The following is a 20000-nucleotide window of genomic DNA, read 5'->3' on the forward strand; positions in this document are numbered from 1 at the left end:
TATCTTCCTCTCCTCCTCTCCTCTCCTCCCCCCTCCTCTTCTCTCCTCTCCTCTCCTCTCCCCTCCCCCTCCTCTTCTCTCCTCTCCTCTCCTGATCCTCCTCCAGCCAGCTGCTGAGCCACACCTCAATCCCTCTTCATTTCAACCTCTCACACCGCACCACGTGAACACGCAGCATGGGACCGAAATGAGCCTGTTCATATGTTACGTGGATGGATTCTATATTTTCTTTTTTGGGGGCATTTTTGCCTTTATTTCGATAGGACAGTATGAAAGGTGATAGGAAATGAGTGGGAGAGAGAGATGGGGGAGGATTGAAAAATGACCCGGGCCAGAATCGAACCCGGGCCACTGGAGTAGTAGAACCCGGGCCGCCCAGCGTTAAGCCACAGCAGGGCCACGTGGAGGGATTCTAAAACAAACTTTATTATAGTGCTCCACAGGCAGGCAGTTGACCAAAGAAAAAAAGACAGCTGATCTGTTCAAAGATTTATTTTTTGCACGATTATACATATATCCTTTTAATATAAACATTTATTAACATAAAATGGCTCCAACAACGGCACCACATGGTCGTTAGTGGTTGATCTATCTCTGGCTTGTTTGTTGAAGAAGATGATCTTTGGTTGTTTCGTAAACTGTTCTTACCACCCTCGTCAAAAGTTATTTTCCATTCATCCTACTCTCCATCATTTATGCACATTCATCGTCATTCAGCTCATCCCCATCTGTGTCCACCTTTTTCTTTTTTTTTGAAGTGCAAAGATTCATGTGCATTTCAAGTGATTCCAAGTGATGATTTCTTATTCGAATAACCATAATGCCCCATCAAAGAGTTGCATGGAAACCCAGTTATACATAGACTGATGATTAAAGGAAAGGAAACAAGAGCTGTGGCATTGCCATTGGTCATTGTCAGCAGGGGGCTGAATCCCTTGCTAAGTGTACCAACATCCAGCTAACTGCCCAGGCCACATAGGTCATCTACGATGTGTATTCATAATCAGCTGTGATCAGAGCTGGTTTTACCAATAATCAGACTAGGCAGTTGCCCAGGGCGCCATCAAATTTGCCCATTGTAGGGGGGCCCCCAGTCAGCCCTGCCATGGTAAATACCAGTGCAAGTAAAAAGCAAAAGGCCCCCCAGGTTTATATTTTGCCTAGGGCCCCCAACTGGATAGAACTGCTGCTGGTTGTGATCTCAGTCAGTCATGTATCTCTGATGAGCTCCAGCGAGACGAACAGATAAGAGACATTTCTGTGACTCATTGGGCTTGTGTAACCATGTGTATTCTTTTTGCATGGCCTGGTTTACTTTCTCCCGAGGGAGGAGAAGTAGGAGGAGGAGGAGCAGGTGTGGTTCTGTTTGACCCACTCTGCTTACCATGCCATGCTGCTGTATCACACGACACGGCACGATACTGCGCTTGCTCGACTCTCAGCTGCTTCCACTGAGCTCCCTGGATGGCTGATCGTGGCGGTGCTGATGGTGGAGGTTTTTATGGTTGTCATGGTGATCTGATGATGGTGGGGTGGCGGTGATAGAGGGATGCGGCAGTGATGATGATGATGATGATGATGATGATGAGTGTGTAACTACGGTGGTCACGGTGTGCCAATCTTAACAATGTGTGACCGCGACCTCCTGGTGGGGATGGCTACGGGAAGGGAGCGTGTGCTGACGGGGCTGTACCCGGGGGAGGGTGGGTACGGGTGGTACGGCCGGTCGTCCCAGCGGACCCGGCTCCGCATCTTGCCCGGGGCAGGCGACTTGGGCACCTTGTACAGGTACACGTCGTAGTGCACGCGGGGGCTGGCGGTGGGCAAAACCTTGGAGTGCTTGGGCAAGTGCAGCTCAACGTCTATGGCCATGTCGCCCTGTGAAGAGAGAGAGAGAGAGAGAGAGAGAGAGAGAGAGAGAGAGAGAGAGAGAGAGAGAGAGAGACAGGCACGCACACAGACACACAGACAGATGCAAAAGAGACACAGACAGAGGCACACACGGAAAGCAAAATTCACATTGACACAGAGTATGACGCACACGCACACACACACACACACACACACACACACACACACACACACACACACACACACACACACACACACACACACACACACACACACACACACACACACACACAAATCTTTCTCTGTATATAAATTAAGTCTGACATTAAGCCTTGCAAAAGACTTGTCTAAAAGATACTGTTGTACACTACCTATGCAAGTAAATTTTCCATTAGATTACACTTAGCTGACGCTTTTGTTGAAGGTAACGTACAGTTGTTTACAGGGTATTGGTTACAGTCCCTGGAGCAGTATGTGGTTAGGTACCTTTCTCAAGGGCACCTCAGCCGTCAAGAGCGGTAGGTATTGAGTGGGATTTGAACCTGTAACCCTCTGATCTAAAGCCCATCTCCTTAACCGTAGGCCATGGCTGCCCCACACAAGAGGTGTTTCTTCAGGGTTCAGTCAGTTCAAGCTCTACTAAATCTCTATAACACTTATTCTGAGCTAGTCCTTCAAGCGCTACTGTGGCATCAAACCTCGGATGTGTGCGTGTGCGTGTGTGTGCGTGTGTGTGTGTGTGTGTGTGTGTGTGTGTGTGTGTGTGTGTGTGTGTGTGTGTGTGTGTGTGTGTGTGTGTGTGTGTGAGAGAGAGAGAGAGAGAGAGAGAGAGAGTCTGAGCTTATAGTCCAATGGCAGGGCTTTATTTGAAATCAGTGTGTCATCGTTCCACCACCTCCTCAGCCAATGACAAAGCAGGAATCTGGCCTGTCTCTCTCTCTCTCTCTCTCTCTCTCTCTCTCTCTCTCTCTCTCTCTCTCTCTCTCTCTCTCTCTCTCTCTCTCTCTCTCTCTCTTTCTGCGCACACAAGTGTGAAGCAGTGTGTGTACAGTATGTGTGTGTATGTGTGCGCCTATTCAGGGCGTGAAACGTGTGTGTTTGTGCTTAGGGGCGGAGTGTGCTGAGGAGAGAAAGAAAGGGAGAGAGAGAGAGAGAGAGAGAGAGAGAGAGAGAGAGAGAGAGAGAGAGAGAGGTGTGGTAGTAAGCTACAGGGAAACATGCAAAAGAATCCAATTATGTATGCAGTGCAGGAGCATCAGGCAAATTCCGAGAGCATTATTCAAGAGATGCGCCACTGCTTCACTTCGCACAGATGTAGGTCACTGGGTAGAAGTGGGTGAGCGAGGGGAGGAGAGGAAAGGGGGGAAGGGTGGGAGGGGAGGGGTGGACGAAGTTGCTGCAACTAGGCGGCGAAAACTAAACCAATTAATATTTTAATGAATACCGTGTACTCATTGCCCTGACATGAATAGGGCCACATTATACACAATACACATTCATTTAATTACATAGAGTCAGATCATGGTAAGTTTTATAACGGTTAATGTAGGTACAAAATAAACTGATCATGGCTTGCCTGTTGTGCTACATGCATATAGTCTTCATATGTGTTGCGGCAGGGCCATTTTGAATGCAAATCTCTATTCCGCTGCTGCAGTGCCTTGATGCCTTTCCGCATGGCTGATCAGAGCAAAGACCAGGAAGTCTAAGCAGTCCTCTCTCTCTCTCTCTCTCTCTCTCTCTCTCTCTCTCTCTCTCTCTCTCTCTCTCCCTCTCTCTCTCTGACTTTGACCTATAGCATCTCGGCGAGTTTCTATGACAACCATGCCTCCTATGCTTGAAGAGCCACTTGTGCGAGATCATGGCTAGAAATGGCGAGAATGGAGGAGGAAGAGATGAAAGTGGAGGAGTGAACGAGAGAGTGTGATGTGTTATGCAGCCAGGGGGTGAGAAAGAGGGACGGATGGGGGGTGGAACGAGATTTTTTTCAGTGAAAAGTAGGCTAAGAAAGAGTGAGAGAACGTAGAGGGAGGAGAGAGAGAAAGAGAGAGAGAGAGAGAGAGAGAGAGAGAGAGAGAGAGAGAGAGAGAGAGAGAGAGAGAGAGAGAGAGAGAGGGATGTAGAAAGAAAGAGAGAGAGCGGTTTAGAGAAGTGGAGAAAAGAGGAGATATGAGAGTATTCTAGACTAGAGGATGCAGACATTGAGCATCCATGGACATCAGTCACCATGGTGACAGGATCTCCATCAAATGCCTTCCAACTAATAACAGCAGCTGTCCAAACATGTCTTATCTGACCCAATTTCAGACTGACGTCACTAGCCCTCTGTCCTTTTAGTTTCTTTCATTTAATATCCAATCATGTCTAAATCAAGTACCATTGTCTTTGGGAAATCAGTTTTGTGGTTAGGTATGTTGTGACAATAATTTGGAGAATTTAGGAGAAGCTGATAGGTTGAAAGAATCTCTATGCACACCGATTGCACAAAAGAGGTTGGGTTGAAACAGTGGTTCCAATTCACACATATCAATTCTCCTCGATCAATTTTCCTGTCTCTGATCTTACCTCTGGGGAAAAGACTGTGTGGAAAAGGCTATCGTCTGTGTGTGTGTATGTGTTTGTGTGTATGGTGTACTGTACATGCATGTGTGTGTGTGCATGTGTGCATGTGCTATGCTTCACAGTAATCAATTCAGCTGATTCTACACATTCTACAATTTGCACATTCTAAATGCATCCACTGCAACAACAGTAGTGGCATGTAGGGCTGATGACAGCTTTGACCGGGCCTGGGAAAAGTCCTCTTAAAGGGCCCCCCACCCAATACATACAATGTAATAACAACTCAATTTTGGGGGCCATCTCTCCGTGGGCCCGGGGCAATTGACCCCTTTGGCCCCTTCTCATTTATGACTTAAAGGTGCTCTGAATGAATAGAGCAGTGGCCCAAGGACCACCATTTCAGACTAAGCAGTAGTCCCTCTGCCACCTTAGTTAAGAATTCGATTAGAGGTCAGATTTGATGTGAAATCCCTCAACACGTCTATTAGTGGGATAAAGTTGGATCTCATGTCTTTACAAATATTTGTAAAACTCAACTGCATAGCAAATCACAGACCACCAGGGGACCAAGGGCCACTGGCTGAAAGCCCCTGGTAGAGAGCAGCAACTCCACCTCTCCAGCCCACCCACCCCCTCTGAATCTGCCTTCATGCCGCTGAGAGCCTATAATGAATGCAGTTTCCATGGCAGCTGCCAGGGCTTCAGTAATTCGATTTGAAGAAATGGTGTAATGAGAAAGGCCACACAATCCACACCGACACATTACTTGTTTGAATTGTGTTTGCAGGCCAGTGTTTGTGTGTGTGTGTGTGTGTGTGTGTGTGTGTGTGTGTGTGTGTGTGTGTGTGTGTGTGTGTGTGTGTGTGTGTGTGTGTGTGTGTGTGTGTGTGTGCGTGCGTCCGCGATGCGAGTGGGTTGGACAATAGAATGTGAGAAAGGAAAAAGGATGAGATTACGTGCGTAAATAAGCTTGTATGTTGCAATGATTCCAAATTCCTACGGCTAAATCAAACTAAATTTAGATCCCCTGCTCCTAACCATCCACCCACTCTTCTCTTTCTCCCTCCTTTCTTTTCCTGTTTTCTGTTGTCTGTCTGACACAAACACGCACACAAACACACACAAGTGTCACACGGGCAAGCACACACGCATACAGAAACACAAACATGTGCGCTGTGTGCATATACTGTACAATAACCAACCCTCCCCCCTTACACAAACACAAACATGTAAGCATACAGTACATAAAACCACCAATAATGTTGTTTTTCCCCCTGTATTGCCACGGGGCAAGGGCCATGGTCTCTGGCAGTGCTTTCATTCAACCCTGCCTCTCTCCCCTCTCCCTCCTTCCCTCCCCCTGTCCCTCTCTTTAGTGGCTACAATGGCATAGTTTACTAGGGGGGCGACTGGGGCAAACGAAGCCACATAAGTCACATAATGAGACATACCAACCGCCGGCCTCTGGTATACTGACAGCACAAACATGTAGAGTAGAGAGGGGGAGGGGAGAGAGAGAGAGAGAGAGAGAGAGAGAGAGAGAGAGAGAGAGAGAGAGAGAGAGAGAGAGAGAGAGAGAGAGAGAGAGAGAGAATGACAGGCAAGGGGAAAAGAGAGAGAGGAGAAAGGAGAAAGTCAGAGAATGATAGACAGACAGATGAAGAAAGAGACAGAGACAGAGAGGAAGGGGGTTTATAATTAGTACTCTCATCAGTGCTCTGCTATACCTAATTATTCCTCTCCTGTGTACACTCTCTCTCCACTACCCCCCCCCCCTCTCTCTGTCTATCACTAGCTCTTTCTTTCTGACTATAACGAGAAACAGAAGAAGGGCTTGCATAGAGACACGGAGCAGCCATGTTAGCAGGGGCGAGGAGGACAGGTGGTGACAGCGGGTCCATCTCAAAGCCAGGCAGCCGGGCAGCCAGGCTCCGTCATTCTGCAGCCTCCAATACAAAAGCCTCCTATAGTGGCAAGACAAACAGGGGGCAAAGAGAACACTACTGGACAACCCAACCCCTCCCTCATGCTGTTTTTGTTTAGTTTCATCTAACATTCAGACACATCAGTCAATAAGTTAAGGTGGTAAGGTAGCGACATAACAACAACTACAGACAGAAGACACAACATCCAGACACGGACAGATAGTACAGCTTTCAGTTGGGTTAATAGCCATTTCGTTCCATTTCATGACTCAAAATTGATTTCATCCATGCATTTGGATAGCTTTTTACTTACGCTGCGGCATGCACTGCTTATGCATTTCTTCAGGCTTGAAGTACTGTCGTATTCCAATCTGCAGAACTGCATCATTGAGGGTGTTTGCACTGTAGGTGGGTGTTTAATAGCGTACTGGCAGGTGGGTCAACATAAACCAGTATGGTACAGTATATGTTTATTAGCTTATAGAGTGGTGTTTGTCTATACAGAGAGAAAGGGGAGGGGAGACATGCAAGCTACAGGGAGAGACGTGTGTGTGTGTGTGTGTGTGTGTGTGTGTGTGTGTGTGTGTGTGTGTGTGTGTGTGTGTGTACCGTATGTGTGTGTGTGTGTGTGTGTGTGTGTGTGTGTGCATGTGTATAAATGTTGCGACATCAATCTTTTGCTCCCATAAAATCAACCAATTAGCACCCCATGTTACCTTCTTGTTAAGGAAAGATGTTCTTTATAATTATACATCCTTGTCTCCCCTCCAACTCATTTTACAATACTTTTTTTATCCTTTCATTATCATATTTTTTTTATTTGACCAATGAACATTGGCTGTGACAGTGTGGCAGTCCTGTGTGACTTGTGTAATTATGGATTTTGTATTTTGAATGTAATTGTGAAACACTGCAAACCCAAGTGACTCACGGTGGAGTAGCATTTAACCAAATACCTGAGGTTAAGTGTCCTCAGGCAGTGTTCTCGTGAGGGATGTCCTGATTGCAAATCAGACTGGCATTTCTCGAAACCATAGTAACTTGGTTATTTGCAAATCAATTTTCGATTAGCAACCACCCAAGTTGCTAACTGACTAAGAACTACGCTTTCGAGAAACGCACCTCAGACCGACAGCTGCTGTGAGTGTTTCGGGTGTGCTGAATGGCATCCATTTTCTGATGCAAGACGTGATGTACACATGTGTGTGTCTGATCACCATTCATTTTACCTTCATATGGTTCCCTCAGTCTATATGTCTATGTGTTTCATGCCCCCATGTTTTCTACAAGTAATAATCCATAAGTCCGTAATCCATAAGTGTGTGTGTGTGTGTGTGTGAGAGAGAGAGAGAGAGAGAGAGAGAGAGAGAGAGAGAGAGAGAGAGAGAGAGAGAGAGAGAGAGAGAGAGAGAGAGAGTGTGTGTGTGTGTGTGTGTGTTTGTGTGTGTGTGTGTGTGTGTATTTGTGTGTGTGTGAGTGAGTGAGTGAGTGAATGAGTGTGTGAGTGTGTGTGTATCTTGGTGCCAATGTGTATGTCTGTGTGTGTGCAGAATGTGTGTAGGTGTGTGTGCGCAGTTCTCAAGGTTTGGACAGCAAAGACCAGGGGGGAGCCATCAGAGGAGGAGAGAGAAGCCATGCAGATCTGCCATTACTCAGCTAGAGTGTAGTGAAGCTAGAGAGCAGAGGGCAGCTCCCTCAGGCAGAGAGGTCCCGCACACAGCACTGGATCGCATAAACAGTGGCAGAAATGATGGCCCATAGAGGCCATGGAGACAGGGGGGGGGTGCCTTTCAAACTAGTTGCTCTCGTATTTTCCTTTTGTTTGTGGCCTCTTGCCTCGTGTTTAGCCTGCCTCCTTTCGGAACGAAGCGGGGCAAATTAATTGTTATTAAAGCGCTTTTAAAGAAATATGGTCAGCGTGGGTTGTGATCGAATTACATCGGGTAAGGGGACGTTTACGTCGTGCCCCACTCCCCTTAGCCGTTGTAAATCGAGCCCAACCCACGGCCTCTCGTGGCATATTTCTTAATTTCCCCCACTTCAATAACCCGATTCTAAATGAGATAAGGACCTTTAAATTGCTCTTCTGTGAGATATTCAATAATATTTAATTAATAATACTACATCATCTACTGTATGATGTCAAGCCTTGCATCACAAGGCCACAAGCACTAGGAAAGTACCCGAGGGAGTAGTTTGAAAGGCACCCAGGCTGTTTATGCCAGTGCGAGTACCACCGCTCCGTCCGGAGAAGGCCGCACCTCGTTGGTTAAAGACACAAAAAGCAACAGGATCGGGTAAGAGCATCATCCAGGAATCACAGGGACAAGGGGTTTAATGTTAAAAAGGTTTATTTCAACAACGGTCTGATTTTTCTCTTTGAAGTCGGTATTCCCAAAAAAGTACAAAATAAAACAAGTACATCAAAGGATTAGAAATCACATCAATGAAAACGAAGACACATTGTGTTTTTTTTGTAACCTTAATATCAATCCAAGCATATTTTTTCATATATTTATACATACTCACTGAATTAGTCAGACAAACATCAAAACCTCTCAGTAGCTTGTTTCATTTTTTTCCTATTAATGACAATGTTTTTTTTTTTAAACCCCGTATATATGTCTTTTTGTTTAACTTTTTACAAAATACACCAACGCATGCCAGTATTCAGTAAGGCAGGGGAAGGTGTGTGTGTGCGTGGGCATGTGCGTGTGTGTGTGTGTGTGTTGATGTGTATAAATGTATTGTAAGCGTGTTGATATGTGCATGTAGGCCTATCTGTTGATGTGTTTAGATGTATCATATGTATTTATCTGTGTTGCTGTGTAGCTATTCGTGTGTCTGTATGTTTTGATATGTGTGTGTGCGTGCGTGTGTGTGTGTGTGTGTGTAAAGGTGGGGTTAAAGACTTGTCTACAGCAACAAAAAAAGAGACTACAACAGGAGGTGAGGAAGTGGGTGGGGTGGGGGCAGTCTGAGTGTAGGTCAAGGGTCAAGGGTCAAGGGTCAAGGTCGAGTCGGGGGGGGGGGTATCTGAGCTGAGCTGTGGTATAGAAAGATTGGGGGGGTGTATCACTGAGGTGGTAGTGTTGGTGTTGGTAACAATAGCTGCAGTGCTGTTTGTGTGTTGATTATGGCTGGCTGTATAGCTGCTGTTGGAGTTGTAGGGAGTGGAGGTGTTGAGGGGATAAAGGGGGGACACATCAGTTGGGTTTCGACTGAACACTGGAGTGGCAGTGGCTGAGTGCTGCTGTTTTTTGTTGGAGTTGTTGGAGTTGTTGTAGCTGTTGTTGTTTTTCACTTTATTTTATTATTTTTTCTCTTTTCATTATTTCTCTCTGCTCTACATCATGTTGTTCTGCAGCGAATTTACCTCCGAGGAGTTTTCGTCGCCGAGACCCTTATGGTTCTCTTGCTTGGGGGTGAGAGAGTTCTGGATGTTGAGTGAGTCGTCCTCCTTGGGGTGGGCCTTTACGGGATCCTCCAACTTGTTCTGGGCATGAGGATCGTCCTGGAGAACCAACACAGCCCATTAGAACCTCCCCCTCAACTAACCTAATCGAGTTGTTGTTGTTGTTGTTGTTGTTGTTGAGGAATCAAGTATAGCAACCAATCAAGTTGTTCATGTCGAGGAGTTTTAATATCTTTCTCATTCTAGAGCAAAGAACTCTCAACGCTGTCTTTCTCTGTTGCCATCTCTTCTCCTATATTACGTGTCTTTTTTAACGTCTTTTCATTCGGTAATATCAATGTGCAATATGTTGCACTGGCTCAAAGAAGTTCATGTACAATAGTTACGCATGGTTACTTTTAGCTGTTAGAACCATCTCTCTAACAGTTATGTTAGACAATCACAATATTCTTTTAAAAAGATTTACTCAAAAATATTTGCTTTCCTTCAAAAAATTACACATGTTATGTACTTGTAGTATGTGACTAAGATACATTAATTAAATGCATCATGTAGACTGTTAGTGATTCCCAGAGAGTATAGATACTACCTGTTTATCCAGGTTGCTGGAATAAATCCGTTTACAGAGAAAAGAGCACACAGAGAATTTTTACCCATCAGCCTTCCCATGTGGTCACAGCAATATGAATTCACACTCAATCTTTTGGTTTAGTTTTGTTTTAGTTTGGTTTAGTCCGGTCTTTCAATGCACATGTGTTAGTGGGGCTAAAAGGATGCTAAGAGCTATAGGGCTCTATGAGAGACTGCACAGAAAAGACACAGGTGCAACCCCCAACCCCCAAACATATAAGGCACATGCGTTCATGCAACCACCCCCCCCCCACCTTCCATGCAGTCTCTCATAAAGCCTTATGCACCTCTTTTGCCACTTTTGCTTATTTAGTACTGTCCCCCCACAAACAAACACACTTAACCCCTCCCCAAATAAAAAAAAACAAGGCTTGGGTTAGGCAGGGAAGGTACTACTAGCAATCTACTGCAACGCCAACCAAGCCCCATCACTCTCTGTGGAATAACCATTACACTAACCCAAAAAGGGTAGTTCCTGAGAAAAAAGACATTATACATTAAAGGTGTGTGTGTGTGTGTGTGTGTGTGTGTGTGTGTGTGTGTGTGTGTGTGTGTGTGTGTGTGTGTGTGTGTGTGTGTGTGTGTGTGTGTGTGTGTGTGTGTGTGTGTGTGTGTGTGTGTGTGTGTGTGTGTGTGTGTGTGTGTGTGCGCTTGTGCATGGAGATGTGCTTTGTAAAGTTTTAATTGTTTTAAATTGTTTGTGGACACACAATGATATTGCCATGATAATATTGCATGGGGATTGTTTTAAGAGCACTTGTGAAAGAGGTTTTTGTCACATCAACACCTCGCACACATTAACACCACGTACACACTCACAGAGAGAGAGAGAGAGAGAGAGAGAGAGAGAGAGAGAGAGAGAGAGAGAGAGAGAGAGAAAGACAGAGAGAGAAAACGACAGATAGAGAGAGAGAGGGAGAGAGAGAGAGAGAGAGAGAGAGAAAGAGAGACAGACAGACAGACAGACAGAGACAGAAAGAGCGAGGCAGACAGAATATGGTCTCACACAAACCGGTAAAAGTACACACAAATTTCACCCAATCACACTTGAAGTTACAAGATATACGCTGGCAGGTGTTGCCAGGCAGGTGGAGAGAGAGGGCCCTGAGATCAATGGTGGGCTAAGGCACGCCGGCAGACAGGAAATGAGGCGGATGCCAACAGAAAGTGAGTGATTTACCGGTTTGGCGCAGGGCAGGGCAGGCCTATATAGTGACCTCGGGCAGGACGTGCGGGTACGCCACCTCCAGGGTGACGGGGTAGGGCCCTTCCTTCTTTCCGTCAGCCAGGAACTGTAAAACGTGTTTTTTTGTTGTTGTGGTATCTGGTTTTTGGTTTCGTTCTGGGATTATGTTCCGGGGCATATTTGGAAAAGGATCTGAGATGAGGGGGAGAGGGAGGTCGATGGGGGCTCCAGGGGGGGTTTTGATAATGCGTGTGTAGGGTTTGGGGAAGGGAACATTCGGATCATTTACTGGACGTTCAGATGAAACGGATATCAACAGGGATATATGATAAGGTCGATGATGTGTCTTGGCATCCTTCCCCTCTACGTAAAGCTTTTTTTTTAATTGTGGGTATTAAGTGACTGTCAGATTTATTTGAGGCTGCATTTATGGCAAACGATATGTTGAGCTGTGCAATTTGGTTTCCCAAAAAATGGGTAAGTAAAATTATTGCATGGCAGTAAACCAGCATTTAAGGTCATTGGCGTATTTGTGTAATGTGAAACTTCATTCAATGAAGACATGGCAGATTCTTGTCTGTTTCTGTTTTTGTTTCTTTTTCAAGTGCAATTGCTACAACTTGAGCAGTATTAGACGAAGAATCTTGTACTTCTTCTGACATTAGGTGAAGATGAATTAATCTATTTTAGTAAATACTGAAACTATTTCCCTCCCTTCATAGCCTAAAGTAAGCGGAAGATAGAGTCACCTTGTGTTGTTTTATACATACACATACGCACGTACCGCATGAATGCATGTGCAGTGCACACACACACAGGGGACATGATATTGGGGGCTCGGTGGCTCACTGACTGCACTGTGTGGGGCAGTGGGGTAGGGGTAGTGGTGATGGTTAACCTTCATTTGTTATGCTGCCCTTTAATTTCAGGCTAAATTAGCCCTCCCCATGAGGGGGTTTGGGAGAGAGACGGGGGTGTCATCTCTTGACTGCCAGTGTGTGCCCGCTACTCGGACAACCTTCCACCACATCACCAGCTGAATTTTAAAACCCCCGTTGCACAGCAGACTCAGAGTAGTTCAATGTCTAATCTGAGCAGAATGTCATTGATGTTGTTCTGCCCTCTACTGTGAATATTTGGTCGATCTGACCAGAACACTGACTGTATTATTTCTGTCGTCATCTTCACAGACACTGAATGCTGCACCAATGCCTGACCAATGGCATTTATAGTTTCATTGATGGACTCCAGAAATGTCACTTTCACGTCCTGCTGTGTGGTCTCTCCCCCACTGTGAGGGTCAGGTTCCTGTTGTACTGCAATTAGGTGATGCCTTCCCTTCTACCTCTTCAAAGACAGACGAATAACTCACTTTGAAACAGCAAAAATTCCAATGTTTGTGTGTGTTTGTGAGTTGATTTCTTGCCCTTTCATGGGGACGTTATTTTGAAGTCGTCCAACCAGATTGCTGTGTTTGTTTTAATGTTAACCGTGAGCACACAAACAAGAGGAAGGACGCGAAGAGGACGGTTCAAGCAGATAGGCAGATGACCAGGCAGATCGGAGCATTTCAGAGGACTTGATTGGCTGAGAGAGGAGCTCACTCACTCACATCACGTCACCAGGATACAGGACAGGTACATGTGCAGTACACAGTGCAATAGGGAAGAGCACAGCACAAGCCATCGAATAGGACTGAACAGAGAGAACAACAGGGATATTTGGGTTTCTGCGGTTTCACTATTCTTGTGATACACACTACAAACGTACTGTACTGTATTTTAAAGAAACTTAAAGAGTCTTTTAAAGGCTATGATTGTATGGTGATGTGAGTAAAGGCAACATAATATTGTGTCTGTAAGTGTCTTTCGGTTGTCAAAATGCCACAATCTGGAAGGAATCTTCAGGTTTTTTGCGTTTTCAGAACCCGATGGCGCGGTTGCCGTGTAAACAAGACACTTCAAATAAAACATTTGGCCTTTTTCACTCGCAGCCGTCCTCGTATAAACGGTCTCTAAGACTAGGAATGTTTTGAAGGCTTGATTTCATTAACGTGGATGGTTTTAAGCATTTATGTATATTGCATGTGTCCTAACCTAGTCTTTAGTGTGCAGACATTCTTCTTTATTTTTACTAACCTAGTCTTACCATGACCTTGTTAACCCATTCCTAACATGGAAGGAAATGCGAGTTGACTGGACTGGAGCTTTAGGGACGGAAATGCCAGGCTAGTCTTACTCAACTTGGCGTGGCTGTTTCCTTGAGGACAAATGGAGTGTTTCTAACTTGAATATTGTTGAATTCATTGTAGAGGATTGCGGCTGTAGGACACAGTTTACACAGTAAAAAATGCAGTGTTAATTCAACACTTAGAGAGTGCTTTGGGACCAAATGAACTCTAGAAGGTGTTAAATCGACTCTGTCAGTGTTGCATTAACACTGCATTTGTTTACTGTGTACTGTAAGGAGCAATGGTCAAGTTACTGTACCATTTCACAGGCCTTCTCCAGCTGTAGGACCATATGGTTCCCTTATACATTATATCAATACGGGAGATCACACAATTCGCTTCTCACTGAACTGTGCTCCGTATACCATATGCCTAAAGAGGGGACGGCAGGAATAAATTCTGCTGCCCTTTCATTTTCTTGACTTTGAGTGGAAAGTTGTTGTTTTTTCTTTCCCTCTCCTTCCTCCTCTCCCAGCTTTGACTCTATTCAGGTGTTCATATCAAACTTGGAGATAAATTTCGACTGTGTTTGCGCGCGCGTGTGTGTGTGTGTGTGTGTGTGTGTGTGTGTGTGTGTGTGTGTGTGTGTGTGTGTGTGTGTGTGTGTGTGTGTGTGTGTGTGTGCGCGTGCGCAAGAGAGTGTGTTTGTGCAAACGTGTGTAAATTCTCAAAGGGCCTGAATGTGTCCGTGTGTCCGTGTGTCCGTGTGTGTGTGTGTGTGTGTGTGTGTGTGTGTGTGTGTGTGTGTGTGTGTGTGTGTGTGTGTGTGTGTGACTGTGCTGCAGCTTGGCAGTGTTCCCAGGCTTCGCTCTTTTTACTCAAGCGGATATTGATCACGGAGCGGCATTTGGCTGACTGTAATAAAGAGCCTGGCTGTGTGTATGTGTGTGCACGTGCATGTGTGACTTCTGTGTGTGTGTGTGTGTGTGTGTGTGTGTGTGTGTGTGTGTGTGTGTGTGTGTGTGTGTGTGTGTGTGTGTGCGTGCACATGTGTGTGCGCGCACATGTGTGTGTCCTCTGTGTGTGTGTGTGTGTGTGTGTGCGTGCGTGCGTGCGTGTGTGTGTGTGTGTGTGTGTGTGTGCGTGTGTGTGTGTGTGTGTGCCTTCTCAGTGAGTATATGTGCGTGTGTGCTCTTTCTGTGTGTGAATGCTTGTGATAGTACAGTATGTGTGTATATTCTCTCTCTTGTACCCATAGCCCTATCTTAAAGGTACACTGTGCAGGAAATGGACAAAAAAGGTACTGCAACTATGCTGCTCATTGAAACTGGGCTGCCTATTGCCAAATTTGATCTTTACCTGAAAGTTTACTAAGTAATAAACACATGTTTTCTGGTATGGTCCAAGTAGTCATTTTTGCAGCTAAAAAAGGCTATTTTTGGAAATTCAAAATGGCGGACCATGGAGAAGATCCCCCTTTTCATGTATAAAAAGTGTTTTTTTTTCCAGTCATAATGAATATTTAGAATTTGATGGTGGTGGTAAGTATTCATGAAAAAGGTAACATTAGTGAATGGGCAGCATGGATTCTGGAAATAAACAACTAAAAATCTCACACAGTGTCCCTTTAAGAGATTCATTCCTTTTTCTGTGGTGTGCCCTTTTTCAATGTTGTGCTGAAGTCTCTTCCGCCATGGCAGGAATTCTAGTCTTTCCCTTTGTGACCGAGAGACAATCGATATCCGCAACCTCAGACTGTCTGAAGGTCACGTGCTGCAGCAGACACAATCAGTGTGTGTGTGTGTGTGTGTGTGTGTGTGTGTGTGTGTGTGTGTGTGTGTGTGTGTGTGTGTGTGTGTGTGTGTGTGTGTGTGTGTGTCTGTGTGTGTCTGTGTGTGTGTGTGTGTGTATGTGTGTGTGTGTTGGAGTGGCCTCTGTCTACCGTGTGTGTGTCTATGTCTATGTGTGTGTGTGTCTGTGTGTGTGGGGATGATGAAGAGGAGGATGAGGAAGGAGGAAGCATGTGTGTGCTTCGTTCATTTGAGAAAGCGGATCGTTTTCTCCATCAGCCTCATCACAACCACAGATCGGAAGAAAGGGGGGGCCTCTTGTCTCCCCACTTCAGCTCTTTGTCTTAGGTCATTAAATATAGCCTACACTCTGCACTTGGCACCACAAGCAGAGCCAGCAATGCATATAAAGTACTTACTGACTACATTAGCATAGCTACGCATTATTATTATAGCCTACCATAGGCGTAAGTCAATAACACATGCAGTCCAAAGTGCGAATACGAATACGAATACTTTATTGTCCACAGTGTGGACATTAGTCTTCAGTTTCACCACAGTAAGTGGGACTGTTTTAAAGTTGTTTTAAAACTTTTATTGTGATTTGTTTAATGACATTTTTATCCACTCCATGTGGTGCGCTGACTCCTTTTTAATGCTTACATGTAGGTTATTGCAAGTTTGTAACGACTGACTTGGTGACACTTGTATGTTGTATTGTATTAATGAGAGTACCAGTACATATTGTCATTGTTTTTGTTAATTGTTGTTGCTTATCATATGTGCCACTTTCCCGCAGGACTCCAGGGGGGATGCATGACTGCGTACAGAGGGAATATACCGCACAGGGATTGGTCCAATGACCAGAGAAAAGATGATTGACAGGGTCACGGTGCAATGAGAGAGGAGACAATGATGTGGGGGCTCTCGTAAGGTGGTGGTGGTGGTGGTGGGGCTGTCTTTGGGTTAGCTAGGGCTGGGGCTGGGGCTGAGGCTGGGGCTGGGCAGGTAAGACAGGGTTATATTGGTGACTCTGGAGCAACGACGGGCAACCGGGATTCATTAGTTACACAATCCAGTGCCATATATTCCAAATGACCTGGTTTTACCTACTGTCCAATTCAACCAGGTGATCATGGACAGGCTAAAACATGGTCATTTGGAATATGTGGCACTGGATTGTCACTAATGATTCCAGGTTGCCCGTCACTGCTATGGAGTGGGATTTGGGTTAAAGGGGGCGTTAGTTTGCTTGATCTTACCTCGCAGTCGGGGTCCTCTTTGTTCTTACACTCCCAGGTGTATCTGCTCATGGTTTTCTAAGGGGTGGGGGGCAGGGCAGAGGGGGGGTTATATGTATCTCAGATACACAAACATGCCTTCAACAAGAATTAGAGAGAACTAGAGCTCTAGACTACTGTAGACGGGACGCTGACAGAGACGGCTCTGATTGACAGAAGACAGGAGAGACAGAGAGAGACAGGAGGAAAAGGAGTTGAGAGGAAGGAGTTTGGTACAGATGCTCCAAGAGACAAGGAGAGGGACAGGGGCAGAGCTCAAAATTGACAGAATTGAGTGTTATTATTATTAGTATTAGTGACTGCAACCCTGATCGTAAGACCCCATCTCCACCCCCTCCCACATTGCCCGATGTTTGGTTACTCTGAAGACGGACCCTGACCAGGCTGGGTACTCTTCACAACCACGTCCACATCATACGGGTTAAACCTCTTCAGAAAAGGTCCCTTTTCTAAATTGCCAAAATGGCAATGAGCAGGTCATAATATATTACTTAAGAAAGACTCTGTCATGTTGTGGTTGTGTAATACACAGGCACACTGAGGAAGGCAGAGCGCCAAAACGCGTCTGTGTAATAAAAGAAACCTTTGCATGGTGCAACCTTTTTTCATTTTTCAGTGGTTGTGTAATAGTAATGTCTCCTCAGAAGGACTAGTACAGTGTTCCATTGGTGGAACAGTGCACATGACGAGGCTACAAACCAGGGACACTGTTTTCAGTGAGTGTCTCCTATTGGAGTGGCTGTGGACTACATCGGGGCCACATCTGGGCCACATCAGGCCCAGAGTCTGCAATAAAACTGCAGCCTCGATTGTGGTCGATTGTCTGAGGTCACCTCTTAAAGAGTGTTGGCCACTCTACCAAAAGAGTGTCTCCACTTCACATGAGGTTAAGAGCAGCTATTAAAAAGAGCAAGTGAATATGCGAGAGAGAGAGAGGGAGAGAGAGAGAGAGAGAGAGAGAGAGAGAGAGAGAGGGAGACAGATAGAGACCGATAGAGAGAAAGAGAGAGAGACTTCCACAAATAAACAAAGGGTGATTCCATAAAAAAAGATGGATTGTAAGCTTAATCACTGTGGTTTCTGTTTAGGTGTTTACTTCGGGCCGGTATTGATTTGGATATTTGTGTCTGTGTGTGTGTGAGAGAGAATTTGTGAGCTTGGTAGTTATGAAAGATAGTAAATTTGAACAAGAGTGTTATTGTCTGCGGCGAGAAATCATATTGACTGTATAGCCACTCAATCCAAGAGCCTTGTGTTTACACACTCGCTGAGGTGGAGTGGAGTAGAGGCTCTGTGCAGTGGTGACGAGAGCGCTGATCTTCCATGCAGCAGAGTAGTCTCTAGTACTGTGTTAAATGGACAAAGTGTCTGTTTTATAGGATGTGCTGGTAGATTCTACTGTTGCTGGATCTCAAGTGGCGCACTTGTACACTTAGGGCACTATGTTTCAGTGCGTAACTAATACGCCATACGAACTGAAAACATGAACACTAAAGTGCACAAGTCCACCATTTGAGATCCAACGTTGTTAAATGGACATTGTGTCTGTTTTGTACTGTAGGATGCGCTGGTTTTTGATGGAGGAGGTTATTCCAGAGGTGCCATGGTTATCCCACAGAGGTCGACACCCATGTTAGCTCTACAAACTACTCCCATCCCCATGCTGCAGCCATGTTAGACAAGTGTGGACATATACCAGTGTGTGTGTGTGTGTGTGTGTGTGTGTGTGTGTGTGTGTGTGTGTGTGTGTGTGTGTGTGTGTGTGTGAGAGAGAGAGAGAGAGAGAGAGCCTGCTTGTGTGTATGTATGTGTGTGTGTGTGTGTGTGTGTGTGTGTGTGTGTGTGTGTGTGTGTGTGTGTGTGTGTGTGTGTGTGTGTGTGTGTGTGTGTGTGTGTGTGTGTGTGTGTCTGTGCGTGCGTGAGTGTGTGCACACACATTTGTGATTATGACCCCCCAAACCCCCCACCCCCACCCCAAACACCACCACCGACAGGTGAGATGTTGCATCGCAGATGTTTATCCTGCTTTCGAAAACAGCCACTTACCTGTTTGTCTACCCAACCTACCGTACTTGTTTGTCAGCGCCCACAACATGACCTCTCCCCTCCCCACCTTCCCCACTCCCACCTGGACCCCACAACCAGGATAAACGGGTGGTGAAACAGACAAACAGATATATGGATATATATAGATATATATTGTATAGCGATATAAATATATATAAATGATGACTTGGACGCAGGTGCGGTGCAGTGTGGTGCAGCAGGCGGACGGCAGCAGCAGTAGCAGCAGCAGCAGCAGCAATGACTCACATGGCCACCGGGGGGCCCATGTGAGCGGCAGCACATGCAGTGGGCACACCAATGCAGAGGGAAAGAGGAAGGTAAGCCAGAGGTAGAACAAGGAGGGTGGGGGGCAGAGAGAGGCAAAGGGGAGGCGTAAAGGAGGACGTTGGGGGTGGGGGTGGAGGTGGGGGGTGTAGGACACTCCAATAGACAAGAAGACCATCAGACAAGAGCCGTGAAGGACCCAGGAGACAGCCTTACCAGTAGTGGCTACTTGGCGACTACTCTGCTGTTTGACTGTGTGTGTGCACTGTATGTCAGTGGTTGTGTGTTTGTATGTGTTTGTATGTGTGTGTGTGTTGGTATTTGTGTATGGGTGTATGGATATGTGTGTGTGTGTGTGTGTGTGTGTGTGTGTGTGTGTGTGTGTGTGTGTGTGTGTGTGTGTGTGTGTGTGTGTGTGTGTGTGTGTGTGTGTGTGTGTGTGTGTGTGTGTGTGCACGCATGTGAGTTGTATGCGTGCATGTGAGTGTGAGTATGTGTGTGAGTGTGAGTGTGTGTGTGTGCGTGCTTTCTTGTATGTGTGTGCGGCGCGCTTATGTGTTTGTGTGCACGTGTGTGCATTTGTGTGTCAGTGCACGTACGCACGTGTGTGTGTGTGGAGAGTGTGGAAGAGAGTGCTTTAGCGTTTTGAGGGGGATGACCATTTGATGTCTGCCCAGGCCCATCGATCGTCTTAGTGTTGGATCAATAGAGTGGGTTTTTCACTAGTCCCTTGGCATGAGGGGGGCAGTCTGTCACTAAAGCTACAGTATACAGCTGCAGCAAGCACTCTCCTCTTTCACACACACGTGAATGCACCATTAAACCACAAACACACCCAA

At 45.9% G+C, this 20000-nt stretch overlaps 1 protein-coding gene across 5 annotated transcripts in view; it reads right to left on the bottom strand.

Annotated features, from left to right (window-relative positions):
• Positions 1–460: 460 nt before the first annotated feature.
• Positions 461–20000, bottom strand: part of cspg5a (chondroitin sulfate proteoglycan 5a) — a 71220-nt gene continuing 51680 nt past the window's right edge. For 2 of the 5 annotated variants that reach the window (XM_063199579.1, XM_063199578.1), the window contains exons 5-6: positions 9715–9852; positions 462–1878 (exon numbers count right to left, since the gene is read on the bottom strand). In XM_063199579.1, coding sequence (XP_063055649.1) covers positions 1606–1878; positions 9715–9852 — 411 coding nt within the window. In that variant the 3' untranslated portion in view covers positions 462–1605. Of the gene's footprint in view, positions 1879–9714; positions 9853–16791; positions 16849–20000 lie in introns of all 5 variants that reach the window. The other 3 variants (XM_063199576.1, XM_063199577.1, XM_063199580.1) reach the window with 3 other exon arrangements.

The sequence above is a fragment of the Engraulis encrasicolus genome, chromosome 5, assembly GCF_034702125.1.
Source record: "Engraulis encrasicolus isolate BLACKSEA-1 chromosome 5, IST_EnEncr_1.0, whole genome shotgun sequence".
NCBI lineage: Eukaryota > Metazoa > Chordata > Actinopteri > Clupeiformes > Engraulidae > Engraulis > Engraulis encrasicolus.